Source organism: Myxine glutinosa, chromosome 7, assembly GCF_964187855.1.
Source record: "Myxine glutinosa chromosome 7, kmMyxGlut1.1, whole genome shotgun sequence".
Classification (NCBI taxonomy): Eukaryota; Metazoa; Chordata; class Myxini; order Myxiniformes; family Myxinidae; genus Myxine; species Myxine glutinosa.
The window spans coordinates 97,518,203-97,530,420 of NC_136267.1; the positions used below are offsets into that span (position 1 = coordinate 97,518,203).

A 12,218-nucleotide genomic window follows, 5' to 3' on the forward strand; every position below is an offset into this window, starting at 1 on the left:
CGCCAAGGTCTAAAACACTTCAGGTCTGATTATGGGGAGGAGTTGCGAGTCGGTGCTGTAAATGTTATTGGGACGACAACGGCAACACAGCATCAATCATGGGATGGCCAACGGCAATATTTTCACGCGTCTGAGACTCTGACCGAGTGCGTGTCCACCCTCCCAGAGCAGCTGCGCTTTGTATCCGCATGGTCGATGGTGGGGCGGAGCACCTGCACGGACCAGCTGGGTCCTGCCGGTGTCGTCGTCGGCCCCGCCCACTTCCCTTTCTTTTTCTCTCTTCCAATCCCTGTTCCTGCTCCGCCCAAACCACGCCCCTCTCACAACGCTTTGCTCGTGCGCGCCTTCCCCGTGTCGTATTCCTTCTCGCATCTCCGTCGGTCCACGACGATGCTTCTGCAGGAGTGCTCAAAGAGGCAGAGCAGGCAGGGTGGAACGGCCATGACGACGCACTCGATCCGCTCCAAGATCGTCGTAGTTGGAGACAGCGAGTGTGGGAAAACTTCGCTTCTGCACGTGTTCGCCAAGGATAGCTTCCCTGAGGTGTGTTTGTATTACTTTACGCTGTAAGCGGGGCTTGCACTTTTATCTTGCGTTGAGCTTCTCACAATCCAATGCAAACAGTTTTTTTTAAATCCAACTTGTTAACTCATTCACGAACATTTAAGTAAATGTGACGAAATTCTTGATCATTGCTCGTGTCATCATTCTTCACCGGATGTAGCTTTGCACTTCCTTCCCGCCCGGCGCGGAACTCTTCCAACTTCACCCCACCGTGGAACTCCTCCAACTTCGCCCCACCGCGGAACTCCTCCGACTTCGCCCCACCGCGGAACTCCTCCAACTTCACCCCACCGTGGAACTCCTCCAACTTCGCCCCACCGCGGAACTCCTCCGACTTCGCCCCACCGCGGAACTCCTCCGACTTCGCCCCACCACGGAGCTCCTCCGACTTCGCCCCACCGCGGAACTCCTCCGACTTCGCCCCACCGCGGAACTCCTCCGACTTCGCCCCACCGCGGAACTCCTCCGACTTCGCCCCACCGCGGAACTCCTCCGACTTCGCCCCACCGCGGAACTCCTCCGACTTCGCCCCACCACGGAGCTCCTCCGACTTCGCCCCACCGCGGAGCTCCTCCAACTTCGCCCCACCGTGAATCTAATCCTCCAAAATGCAGTGGAGGTCCTCCAACATCCCACCGTGGAACTCCTCCAACTTTGCCCCACCGCAGAGCTCCTCAAACTTTGCCCCACCACGGAACTCCTCCAACTTCACCCTACCGCGGAGCTCCTCCAACTTCGCCCCACCGTGGAACTCCTCCAACATCACCCCACCGTGGAGCTCCTCCAACTTCACCCCACCGCGGAGCTCCTCCAACTTCGCCCCACCGTGGAACTCCTCCAACTTCACCCCACCGCGGAGCTCCTCCAACTTCGCCCCACCATGGAACTCCTCCAACTTCGCCCCACCGTGGAACTCCTCCAACATCACCCCACCGTGGAGCTCCTCCAACTTCACCCCACCGCGGAGCTCCTCCAACTTCGCCCCACCGTGGAACTCCTCCAACTTCACCCCACCGCGGAGCTCCTCCAACTTCGCCCCACCACGGAGCTCCTCAAACTTCGCCCCACAGTGGAACTCCTCCGACTTCGCCCCACCGCGGAACTCCTCCGACTTCGCCCCACCGCGGAGCTACTCCGACTTCGCCCCACCGCGGAGCTACTCCGACTTCGCCCCACCGCGGAGCTACTCCGACTTCACCCCACCACGGAGCTCCTCCGACTTCGCCCCACCGCAGAGCTCCTCCGACTTCGCCCCACCGCAGAGCTCCTCCGACTTCGCCCCACCGCGGAACTCCTCCAACTTCGCCCTACCGTGGAACTCCTCCAACTTCACCCTACCGCGGAGCTCCTCCAACTTCGCCCCACCGCGGAGCTCCTCCAACTTCGCCCCACCACGGAGCTCCTCCAACTTTGCCCCACCACGGAACTCCTCCGACTTCGCCCCACCGCGGAACTCCTCCGACTTCGCCTCACCACGGAGCTCCTCCAACTTCGCCCCACCACGGAGCTCCTCCGACTTCGCCCCACCACGGAGCTCCTCCAACTTCGCCCCACCACGGAGCTCCTCCAACTTCGCCCCACCGCGGAGCTCCTCCAACTTCGCCCCACCGCGGAACTCCTCCAACTTCGCCCCACCACGGAACTCCTCCAACTTCACCCCACCGTGAATCTAATCCTCCAAAATGCAGTGGAGGTCCTCCAACATCATCCCACCGTGGAACTCCTCCAACTTTGCCCCACCGCGGAGCTCCTCCAACTTTGCCCCACCACGGAACTCCTCCAACTTCGCCCTACCGTGGAACTCCTCCAACTTCACCCTACCGCGGAGCTCCTCCAACTTCGCCCCACCGTGGAACTCCTCCAACTTCACCCCACCGCGGAGCTCCTCCAACTTCACCCCACCACGGAGCTCCTCCAACTTCGCCCCACCGCGGAGCTCCTCCAACTTCGCCCCACCGTGGAGCTCCTCCGACTTCGCCCCACCGTGGAACTCCTCCAACTTCGCCCCACCACGGAACTCCTCCAACTTCGCCCCACCGTGGAACTCCTCCAACTTCGCCCCACCGTGGAACTCCTCCAACTTCGCCCCACCACGGAACTCCTCCAACTTCGCCCCACCGCGGAACTCCTCCAACTTCGCCCCACCACGGAACTCCTCCAACTTCGCCCCACCGCGGAACTCCTCCAACTTCATCCCACCGCGGAGCTCCTCAAACTTCGCCCCACCGCGGAACTCCTTCAACTTCGGCCCACCGCGGAACTCCTCCAACTTCGCCCCACCGCGGAACTCCTCCAACTTCGCCCCACCGCGGAACTCCTCCAACTTCGCCCCACCGCGGAACTCCTCCAACTTCGCCCCACCGCGGAACTCCTCCAACTTCGCCCCACCGCGGAGCTCCTCCAACTTCGCCCCACCGCGGAACTCCTCCAACTTTGCCCCACCGCGGAGCTCCTCCAACTTTGCCCCACCGCGGAGCTCCTCCAACTTTGCCCCACTGCGGAGCTCATCCAACTTTGCCCCACCATGGAGCTCCTCCAACTTCGCCCCACCATGGAGTTCCTCCAACTTCGCCCCACCATGGAGCTCCTCCAACTTCGCCCCACCATGCGGAACTCCTCCAACTTCGCCCCACCGCGGAACTCCTCCAACTTCACCCCTCCGCATCACCTTTTTCCACTCTATTTTCGCTTCACCATGACATATCCAACTGTTTTTACTCTTGCACAACGAAAATGGGGCAGGTGGCCTTTTGGCCCATCATGCCTGTTACATCCCCTCCCATTAACTTATTAAAATGGTTAAATATTGGCAATGATGGGGTGAGTTCATACTAATTCCATTCTTATCATTAACCCTATCTACATTAATATCCATTCCCCCTTTTTAATCGTGAGGCAGGCAGTTTTGCCAGTGTACCGGTGCACAATGACCTTCTTTTTTCGAGATGTTCAATTGGGTCTTGATATCTATGTACAGACGGAGACACCATGTTCTCACCTGAAGAATCTAATCCTCCAAAATGCAGCCTCACCTGGCCGCAATAGATCAGAACCATGATATTTGGCAAAGTGGTGAACCCCATCAAGGATTCCTCCTTCCCCCACCCCTCGCAAATCACATTACTCTCTGGGTAGTTGTTTGTAAGAGATTCTTTCTGCTTGCAATGTTTTGATTAAATAATTAATTGGAGACTCTTGCACAGCAAGTGACAGGACAGTGACATTTTAGACCGGTGTCTTCCTGTTTCTTTTCTCTGATGTTCATTCCATTGATGGTGATCTAATGCTAGCATAATGGACGACCAGCTTAACTCTTGGTTCATTTGTCGTTGCTGTAGAAGTATGTGCCCACGGTGTTTGAAAGCTACTCGTCTTCATTTGAAGTGGAGCGACGTCGTGTGGAGCTGAGCATGTGGGACACTGCAGGTGAGGATGGAGGAGTATGGATCGAAATTCTGTTTATACGTCTTGCATATTGGGAAGTGGGTGCAGGGGTTTGGGAGGACTTTATTTTTAGAATTTCACTTTTCCCCTTTTTAAAACTTATTCCATTGGTGTATTTATGTATACGTGTGTCTGACAAGATGGTGCAGAGGTAGTGAGTGCATTTACCTTTGACCTGTCTAGTCGGGTTTGATTCCCGAACCGACTATCAACTGTCAAATTAGCACTTCACGGGTAGGGTACCGCATCACAAAGTGTTCCGACCTTTGGATGGACCCTGCGCTGTACATCATTTGTGCTGCCATTGGCTGGTGGACGTTAAGTTTCCCATGGTGTCTTTTGCAAAGAGTAGGCGAGCTACCTTCGGCATCCTGGAAGAAATTCCAAATTCCTGCCCTGATGACTGGGAAGGTAATGACCAACTACCCAATGTAATCGTTGCCATGAGACAGCTTAACAGTTAAGGTGGTTGGCTCAAGAGCTTAGCATCTTGAGGTTGAGCCCCTGTCGTGCCGTGAAACACCAGGTGGGTTGACTCGGCCTGTCATCCTTCCGGGGTCAGCAAAATAAGTACCAGCTTACTGGGAACAGAAGGCACAGTCGCTGCTCTCCCAGCAATGATGCAACCCGTAGCCACAGGCTGCATCCGATAAATGTATAGAGTGTTTATTAAAAAAAAAAAAAAACGAGCTCATGAGAGGCTACGGAAATGGAACCGTCGTCGTTTCATTTTGTGCGACCTCTCGTGAACCAATGTGCTCACAACCACACGATGTTCCACAGCGTACTCGCTCGCGTCCCCTCAATCATCAACCTGTACAATCGCAAAGCTTACGGACCACCCCGTAGAGTTCGTGGTTTCCCATATATTTGTTAAAAACGAGGACTTGCTTGACATGGAGACAAAAAGGTGTGCAAAATTTTAACAAAAGGAACCTTCATGCGGGATAATTATTCAACCTCTGGCCTCGCATTAAAAGGATCTCGAATGTTGGTGTGCAGGAAGGAGGGAATGTAATTGGAAAATTGTCTCCAACAATGGAGAATTGAGTGATTGCTGAACAACCTACGAAGCCTGCTTGAGCGCCTGCATTGCTTTGAACCAACCTTGACTCGGACAAAAGATGTGCATGCTATGTCTCGGTTGTGCTCGACCTCCATTCCGACAGACTAGGCATTGTGTTTTTGACAGACTCAGTGCTCGCTTTGGTTCGTCTTTGGATTTCCAGTTAGGGTACCACAAGTGGTACGGAGGCTTGTAGACGTTGCATAATTTAAAGCATTTGATTGATTCGAGATCTGCATTATGATGTTTAATTAATTTTCCTTTATGACGCACGTTTACCTTCCTCGGACTTTAACTCGACTTGCCAAACGGTTTGTTTAGGCCGTACCTGGTCGGTACTTTCACAGGGTCGTGATGGGCCTATCGTACTGCAGGTGTCTGACTTTGAAGGGGCTTGACACCTTGCTATGCACACTATTGTTCGGCTTGGAATTTTACTTGAGTCGAGCTGCATGGTGCAGTGCCTCAACTCTCGTCCAAAAACCAACCTCAGTACCAACCGAACACAAATTCTACAAGTATTTTATCTGTTGTTTGTTAAATCTGTCAAAGTAGTTTGATTAAATCTACTGCATAGATTAATGTGAGTTAATATGTTGCAAGGTCACAAGGACCATATCTAGTAAATCCCTGTCTCCCTTTCCCTCCAGGTTCTTCATACTATGACTATGTGAGGCCTCTCTCTTACCCTGACTCGGATGCTGTGTTAATCTGCTTTGATATCAGTCGCCCAGAAACGCTCGACAGTGTTCTCAAGAAGGTAATTAATAGCCCCCAATCTGGCGCCAGCTCAGATGGCAGCTTGTATTTTGGGTCCTGTCTGTCTGTCTGTCTATCTGTCTATCTATCTGTCTGTCTATCTGTCTATCTATCTGTCTGTCTGCCCGTGCCTTTACTCGAAAATCACCGGACACATTTCTTTTGTATTTAGCACGTGTTCAATAACATCTAGGCATGAAATGAAATGCGTCAGATGAATTTGGGATCGGAGCCAATTTGGAATTCGTGGAATTAAAAATAAAATCTGGAGAGAGAATAGTACAGAACTGTATATACTCTTGGAACCATTATTTATTTATATACACTATTTATATACTCCATGCTGAATGGAGAAGGTGGATCAGACTCTGCGACGGTTGCGAGAGTGATATGTGCATGAAGAAGTTTCGGGAACTGAGTGGCTTGCTGAACGGGGGGAGGGGAATGTCGTTGAAGCTGATGGGAAAGGTGTATGCTGCATGTGTGAAGTGTTATGATTTATGGAAGCGAGACATGGGTAATGAACATAGAGCAGCAACGAAGGCTGGAAATGCAAATGGTTCGGTAGATGTGCAGAGTATCGTTGAGAGAGAGGAAGACAAATGATGAATTGCGAAAGATGATGGGAATAGAGCCTGTGATTGATGCTGTGAAGAGGAACAGGTTGAGATGGTTTGGTCATGTGTTGAGGAAGGATGAAAGTGACTGGGTGAGAAGAGTGATGGAAATGAATGTAGAAGGAAGTAGAGGACGGGGAAGACCCAGAAAGACTTGGCTAAAGATGGTGGAAGAAGAAATGCGGGCAAGGAGGTTAACAAGGAGAGATGCAGAAAATAGGGCAAAATGGAGAAGATTGTCATGGGGCCCGCAAGGCTAACCCCCACTCTAGCAGGGAAAATGGCCTTGAAATGCTATTTGTTTGTTGTTTTATACACTTTACCATTTCCACTTACCAGCACACCACTTTGAATTATTTGTTTACACTTCACCAACCAGACTTGGTGGCATAATGGTTAGAGCATCCACCCTGTATCTGGGAGGTCTGTGGTTTAAACTCCGTTAGTCATACCAAAGTCAACTCCGTATGTCATTCCCCGCTCTAGCGGGGAAAATGGCCTTAAAACGATCATTGAATGAACTAGGGCATGCCCGTACTATATATAAGCTAGGACGTGCCCGTACGTGGGTGCCCGACTGCCCGTTCCTTGCCAAAAGAAAAAAAAAAAAAAATTTGTGTAGGGGTGTGTGTGTGTAAACATCCTAGGGCGTGCCCGTACGTGGGTGCAAAAAAACATGCGTGCAAACAACAACAACAAAAAAAAACTTTGAAACCACGTGGCAGTAACGACCACAGAACCCCCCCCCCCTCTATTTACATGAATGGTTTGGTCCATTCGCAACGACCACAGAACCCCCCCCCCCCCTCTATTTACATGCAATGGTTTGGTCCATTCGCAACGCCAAAGCGAACGGCGAACGGCTAAATCGCCATAGCTCGGTAAGTACTTGTCCGATTAATTTCAAACCTTGAAAAGGCACATCCTCGGGTCCCCAGCAATATACCTGGCAAGTTTAAAGTATATCGGACCCGTGGTTGTCGAGAAACAGCGGTCACAGACAAACATACAAACACACATACACACATACACACATACACACAGAGATTAATGGAATTATAGATAGATGAATGAGTCATACCAAAGACTGAAAATGGTACTTGCTGCTTCTTTGCTTAGCACTGAATTGCGAATAGTGGAACCGTTTGGCATCCTCCGTCGTGCGAAGTCCTTCCTCGGCACACCTGAGCTCCTCACCACATACAAGGCTTTCATCCGCAGCTCAATGGAATACTGTTCTCCCCTATGGGCCGGTGCTCCTGCCTCACACCTAGCTCGGCTTCACGCTGTTGAAACCAAAGCTTTCAGAATTATTGGAATCTCCCGCGATGAAGCTATCTCTGAGGGCCTTTCACTCACTCACCGCAGGCAGGTAGGTGGTCTTTCTGTCTTCTACCGACTCCTCTCCGGCCTTGCACCCCCAGCTCTCTCTGTGCTCTGTCCCCCAAATATTCCTACAGGTCGCACAAGATCTGCCAGCAACCCTCTGATGGTTAAACTGCCGAAATCTCGGCTCTCCGCTCACCTTCACTCTTTCATTCCTCTTTTCTCCCGCCTCTGGAACAAACTCCCTCACTCCCTTCAATCCCACTCCTCCCTCCAGGTCTTTAAAACAGCTGTTCACCACCATCTCTTATCTTCCCCCATCCAAAACCTTGATCTTTTCTACCCCCGCTAATTCACCCCAGATCCACCTTGTTTGAAATTCCAACTTCTTTCCTGGAAGTCCTGGCAGTGTCCATATGTTTTATACCTCTCCCACTGCCCCCTTCCCACGCCCCCCCCCCAAAACCCTCGCCCTCTCTCAGATCTCTCGATGTCTCCATGTCTCTCGGTCCCTGCTCTCAAATGTTGTGTTTGTGTCCTTCCCCCTCTCTCCCCATCTTGTCTACCGCTCCCTATGTTATATGTTTTATGTGTCGGTTTGTCTTTCTGTGTGATTAATGTTCGCTCTTTCACGAGCCTCGATATTGTATACAAACAAACAAAAAAAAAAAAAAAAAAAAAAAAAAAAAAAAAAAAAAAAAAAAAAAAAAAAAAAAAAAAAAAAAAAAAAAAAAAAAAAAAAAAAAACTCAGATTTTAAAAAGGATACAGCACAGAAAATCAACATTGGGAAGGCAATGGCAAAGCACCCAATACAACTCTTGCCAATAAACTTTTACAGCAGCACCAATGCTCGAAAGAGAATGGCACATCAAAAAAAAATCAATTTTACTATCTTCCCGACTGACATGCTTGAACCGTGAATCATTTATTTATATAATTTTACTATTCTAAAACCGACATACCACCTTGGATTATTTATTTAGATTCAGGTACACTTTACCATCACCATTACCACCACACAACCTTTAATTATTTATTTATATACACTTTACCATCACTGTCACCTCTACATACCGCATTTATATTGTCATGTCTGTAGCCGATGAACACCAGCCTTGGACGGATAGCCGGACAGTCCTTGATTTCCGAGGCAAACGGGCGAATAATTGGCGGTGCTTACCTGGACGAAGCACACTGGTTGATTTCCGGAACCCACAATGAATAAACACACACGACAAATGAAATGCAACAATAATTAATTTAATGAAAGTAAATGTAATCTATATATATATAAAACTGTGTGTGTGTGTGTGTGTGTGTGTGTGTGTGTGTGTGTGTGTGTGTGTGTGTGTGTGTGTGTGTGTGTGTGTGTGTGTGTGAGATGTTACCGGTAGACTCCTAAACGGAGAGGCTCACGTACTTGATATTTGGCACAGACATGGCCATTGAGCCTGGGAAGAACATGGCCGAACTAAAAATTTATTTCATAATATTTTTTTACCTCAGCGCGGAATATTATGACCGGAATCTGACCGGTAGCAGAGCAGCGCGCTGATTCGCTCAGAGCGATCACGTGATGTTCGTTGCCGCCATTAACTCAGTTACGCGTTCACACGTATTTCAGAGCGAAAAGCGATTGCGTTTTTGCCGGGTACTTCTGCATGATTAGCATTTAGCATGATTTAGCATAGATAGTAGCATGTTTCACATAGATTTTTTTTCAGCGAGCATAAGTACCCGGCATTGTACGAATAATATATAGATAGTGCCGTGTAGGGCGGAGTGATGCCGCTGTGGGAGGGACCGAGCAAGGTCGCTGTGGGCGGGACCGAGCGAGGTCGCTGTGGGCGGGGCCGGGCGAGGTCGCTGTGGGCGGGACTGAGCGAGGCAGCTATGGGTGGGGCCGAGAGAGGTCGCTGTGGGCGGGGCCGAGCGAGGTCGCTGTGGGCGGGGCCGAGCGAGGTCTGCGTTAGTGCGTTGCCGTTGCCTGGTATAAAAAGATGGTGCTTGATGCTCTCTGCGTCAAGATACGGACTTGATGTCCATATCTTTACAACAGACATTCCAATGATGATGATAAATGTAATACCACTCAAGGAAGGCCCACAACTCAAGAGAGTGGAAAAAAACAATAAAATGAACAAAAATACGGGGAAGGAGAAGCAACCACTCAGAAGAATGACAGAAAATCATTTCCCTTAAATTTACCGTGTTCACCAACTAGCACGACCAGATACAGGACACCAAAATAATTTCCCTTACACATATCGTGTCCACCAACCAGCAAGACCATACCACTTACCTCTGGATCGAACTGTATTTCAAATATTCAAACGGTTTTTACATGCTGCCGTCTCCTAGCAACCAATGAAATTTTTCAAAAATATTGTAGTACATTTATTTTTTAATAATGTACCATATTTACGGCAGTATATTTATTTCCGCCATGAGTAAGGAAGGAAAATTTCCAGCGCGCCGATTCGCTCATTCGCGCTCATTGATGACGATCACGTGATGACATGATCACGAATGATGTTCGTGACGCGATCACGTGATGTTCCTTGCCGCCATAAACTCACAGCAAGTAGCATAGATTTTAGCATGATTTAGCATAGATAGTAGCATGTTTCACATAGATTTTTTTTCAGCGAGGAATATTATACACGGATTCTGACCGGTGGCAGAACAGCGCGCTGATTCGCTCAGAGCGATCACGTGATGTTCCATCTCCGCCGCCAGTTGGCTTCACTTTTCACGGAGTATGAGCGTTCTATATATTTTCAATGCAGTGCGCCCGACTCGCTCACGTACTTGATTTGTGGCATAGACATGGCCATTGGGCCTTCACGGTGTAATTTGTGCGAGGCTTTTGTCCGAGTGAGCTTGAGTCGAGAGGGCGAATGTACGGGTTGGGAATAAACGGGTCTCCCTTCCCCCACCCGCAACGCCGGTACTGGAGGGCGTCACAGGATCGGTGAGTCTCCAAATCCGCTTCGTGCTGTTGCGAAGATTCAGGACGATGTCGCGATTGTTGTGCTGCTCTCCAACCATGAGAACTGCAACGTCATTGTTGACTGGCCCTCCCCTTCCCTCCCCCTTCCCCCCCCCTTCCCCCTCCCCCTTCCCCCCCCTTCCCCCTCCCCCCTCAGTCCTCCCCTCCCTCTCCCTTCCCCCTCCACCCTACCCTTCTCCCCTCCCGCTCCCCCCCTCCCCCTCCTTTCCCCCTCCCCCTCCCTTTTCCCCCTCCCCCTCCCTTTTCCCCCTCCCCCTCCCTTTTCCCCCTCCCCCTCCCTTTTCCCCCTCCCCCTACCCCTTCCCCTCCCCCATACCCCTTCCCCTTCCCCTCCCCCACCCCTCCCCCTCCCCCCTCCCACCCCTCCCCCTCCCCCCTCCCACCCCTCTCCTCTCCCATCCCTCCCCCTCTCCTCCCCTCCCCCTCCCCCTGCCCCTGCCCCTCCCCCTCCCCCTCTTCTCCCTCACGTTTATACACTGAATGCCGGGTACTTCCCCCCCCTCTTCTCTCCTCCCCTCCTCCCCTCCCCCCCCCTCTCCTCCCCTCCCCCCTCTCCTCCCCTCCCCCCCTCTACTCCCCTCCCCCTCCCCCCCACCCCTCCCCCCTCCTCCTCCCACCCCTCTCAGCCCTCTCACCCTCCCATCCCTCCCCCTCCCCCCCTCACCCCTCCCCACCTCTCCCCCTCCCATCCCTCCCACCCCCTCCCCCTCCCACCCCCTCCCCCTCCCACCCCCCTCCCCCTCCCGTCCCTCACCCTCCCCATCCCCCCTCTTTTCCCCTCTCCCCCTCCCCCTCCCCCTCTTCTCCACATCTCCCCCTCCCCCTCTTCTCCCCTCCCCCGCCCGGCAATGCCGGGTACTTCTGCTAGTGCAAAATAAAGGTTGAGGTAAAACTAAATCCTAATTTGAGACGTCTCCACTCCACCACAAAAACAGACAAGGGCAAAGATAATAAAACGATGGTTTCTTTTAGTCGGCCGCCACTCAGCTTTGCTCCACAATGAGGATTTTGAGGAGCTTTGTGGTCGCCGAACTCAAAGCCCCACAGGCGGGAAACGCACAGGATGGTGGCGGCGCCGCGTCAGTCGCAGCCATCGGCGTAAGGCAAGAAGATAGGACAGTCTCCTTTGCCTCCGAAGAGCACCACAGCCAAGACCTCTTTCACAATGCTGCCCACACAGCCAAGAGCTCCTCACTCTCTTCAAAAGTGCACCACAACGACCAGCACACCAACGATGACGAGCTTCTTCTTCAAGCCAGAACCAGCAAAGAGATACTGAGAGAGCGTGACCTTCCTCTTCCAGCCAAAAACACGAGTAATTTTGTCCAACGGTCGTTTTTACGAGCACCTTCTGCATGACGTCACACTGACCAATCCCCGAGCGCTCTTGGATTACCCCATCTCCACGACCAATGACGAACTTCGGG

The 12,218-nt window shown here is 51.7% G+C and overlaps 1 protein-coding gene across 3 annotated transcripts in view; it reads left to right on the plus strand.

Moving 5' to 3' along the window:
• The first annotated feature begins 320 nt into the window (after positions 1 to 320).
• Positions 321 to 12,218, plus strand: part of LOC137431449 (rho-related GTP-binding protein RhoE-like) — a 34,646-nt gene continuing 22,748 nt past the window's right edge. For 2 of the 3 annotated variants that reach the window (XM_078782030.1, XM_078782031.1), the window contains exons 1-3: positions 321 to 543; positions 3,903 to 3,990; positions 5,725 to 5,834. In XM_078782030.1, the coding sequence (XP_078638156.1) occupies positions 391 to 543; positions 3,903 to 3,990; positions 5,725 to 5,834 (351 nt within the window). In that variant the 5' untranslated portion in view covers positions 321 to 390. Of the gene's footprint in view, positions 544 to 753; positions 3,991 to 5,724; positions 5,835 to 12,218 lie in introns of those variants that run through there. The other variant, XR_013624119.1, reaches the window with a different exon arrangement.